Below are 1,481 nucleotides of genomic sequence, written 5' to 3'. Positions count from 1 at the left end.
TCCATATCTTCAAATGACATACATAAATAAAAGTAATAGTAACTATTACTACTATCATTTAAAAACCAAAATGTTTAACATATAAAAATGGGAATAAACTAGTACTTCGATTACATGATCTATTACTACTATGATAAAAAAGGAAATAAGCATGAAAATGGAAATAGACTAGTACTACGATTACATGATCTTTGTTTGCTTACTACTATCATTTAAAAACCAAAATGAAGCAAATCAATCATTCTTAACTATAGATCCATCACCAATCAAGCGATCTATTTTTTCTTCAGGGTGCTCGAAAAATCGGCAACATCCAAGTGAGTAATATCAACTTGATCTTCAGAGATAAAATTAGCTTCAGGATTTTTCTCTTTCCTTTTCATTGATGCTTGATAAAGCTCAACCAAGTGCTTTGGCGTCCAACATGTACGTGACCAGTGTCCACTTCCACCACAACGATAGCATTTATTTTCTGAGTCACGCCCTTTTGGCACTCCATGCCTCTCATCCTTCTTTTTCCCCTTATGGTAGTAATTTTTCTTCGAAGAATGATTAATGTCAGGAAAATTATTTCTTCCTTGACCATTATCACGACTACGACCACGACCATGAACGGGGCCACAACCTTTTTCACGCCTAGAGTAGTGGGCATACACCTCATTCACTTCAGGGAATGGTGCAGCGCCAGCAGGTCGATTCTCGTGATTTTTCATCAGCAAATCATTATTTTGTTCAGCCACAAGAAGATGAGCAATCAAATCACAATACTTTGTGAATCCTTTCTCTCGATATTGCTGCTGCAGGAGCACATTCGAGGCATCAAAAGTGGAGAACGTCTTTTCCAGCTTATCAGAATCACTAATCGTTTCTCTACATAGTGTCAATATAGAAGTAATTCTGAACATCTCAGAGTTATACTTCATAACTGATTTAAAATCTTGTAGCCTTAGATTGATCCATTAATGTCGTGCTTTTGGGAGGATGACCATCTTCAGGTGGTCATACTTTTCTTTCAAGTTTTTTCATAAAATGAGCGGATCCTTAATAGTAAGATATTCAATCTTTAGGTCCTCATCAAGGTGATGACGCAAGAATATGCATTTTCTTGGTTGGATGCTTTATTTTTTTCTTTAATGGTGTCTCCAAAACCCATAGCATCCAGATGGATTTCAGCATCTAGCACCCATGATGGATAATTCTTTCCCGAAATATCAAGGGCAACGAACTCAAGTTTTGTAAGGTTAGCCATAAAATAGAGAGAATAAAGATAATATCTTAGCTTTCAAAAAAAATTCTTGAGGCGGCAGAGTCTCGTGCTGATAACGTGTTATAAAACTATATAATTGGAAATAAACAAGAGAAGCAAACTAAAATAACTTTGTAGAGAGAAAGGAGATATTGTATTATCACATGTTGATGGTGTCCTAAATGAGAGGGCAAAGGTCTCTATTTATAGAAGAGTTTTGCCCCTCAATCTTCAA

The 1,481-nt window shown here is 35.9% G+C and overlaps 1 protein-coding gene across 1 annotated transcript; it reads right to left on the bottom strand.

Moving 5' to 3' along the window:
- Positions 1–275: 275 nt before the first annotated feature.
- Positions 276–923, bottom strand: LOC132608284 (uncharacterized). Its single transcript, XM_060322331.1, has one exon. The coding sequence runs from the start codon at positions 921–923 to the stop codon at positions 276–278; it is 648 nt and encodes a 215-aa protein (XP_060178314.1).
- Positions 924–1,481: the final 558 nt, after the last annotated feature.

Source organism: Lycium barbarum, chromosome 8 (genome assembly GCF_019175385.1).
Source record: "Lycium barbarum isolate Lr01 chromosome 8, ASM1917538v2, whole genome shotgun sequence".
NCBI lineage: Eukaryota > Viridiplantae > Streptophyta > Magnoliopsida > Solanales > Solanaceae > Lycium > Lycium barbarum.
Note: the sequence above shows the minus strand (reverse complement) of the source record. Positions and strands in the feature narration are given on the sequence as shown.

What these genes read in the sequence shown, in the direction of transcription:
- LOC132608284 (XM_060322331.1), bottom strand. Translation starts at nt 923, where the DNA reads ATGAAGTATAACTCTGAGATGTTCAGAATTACTTCTATATTGACACTA.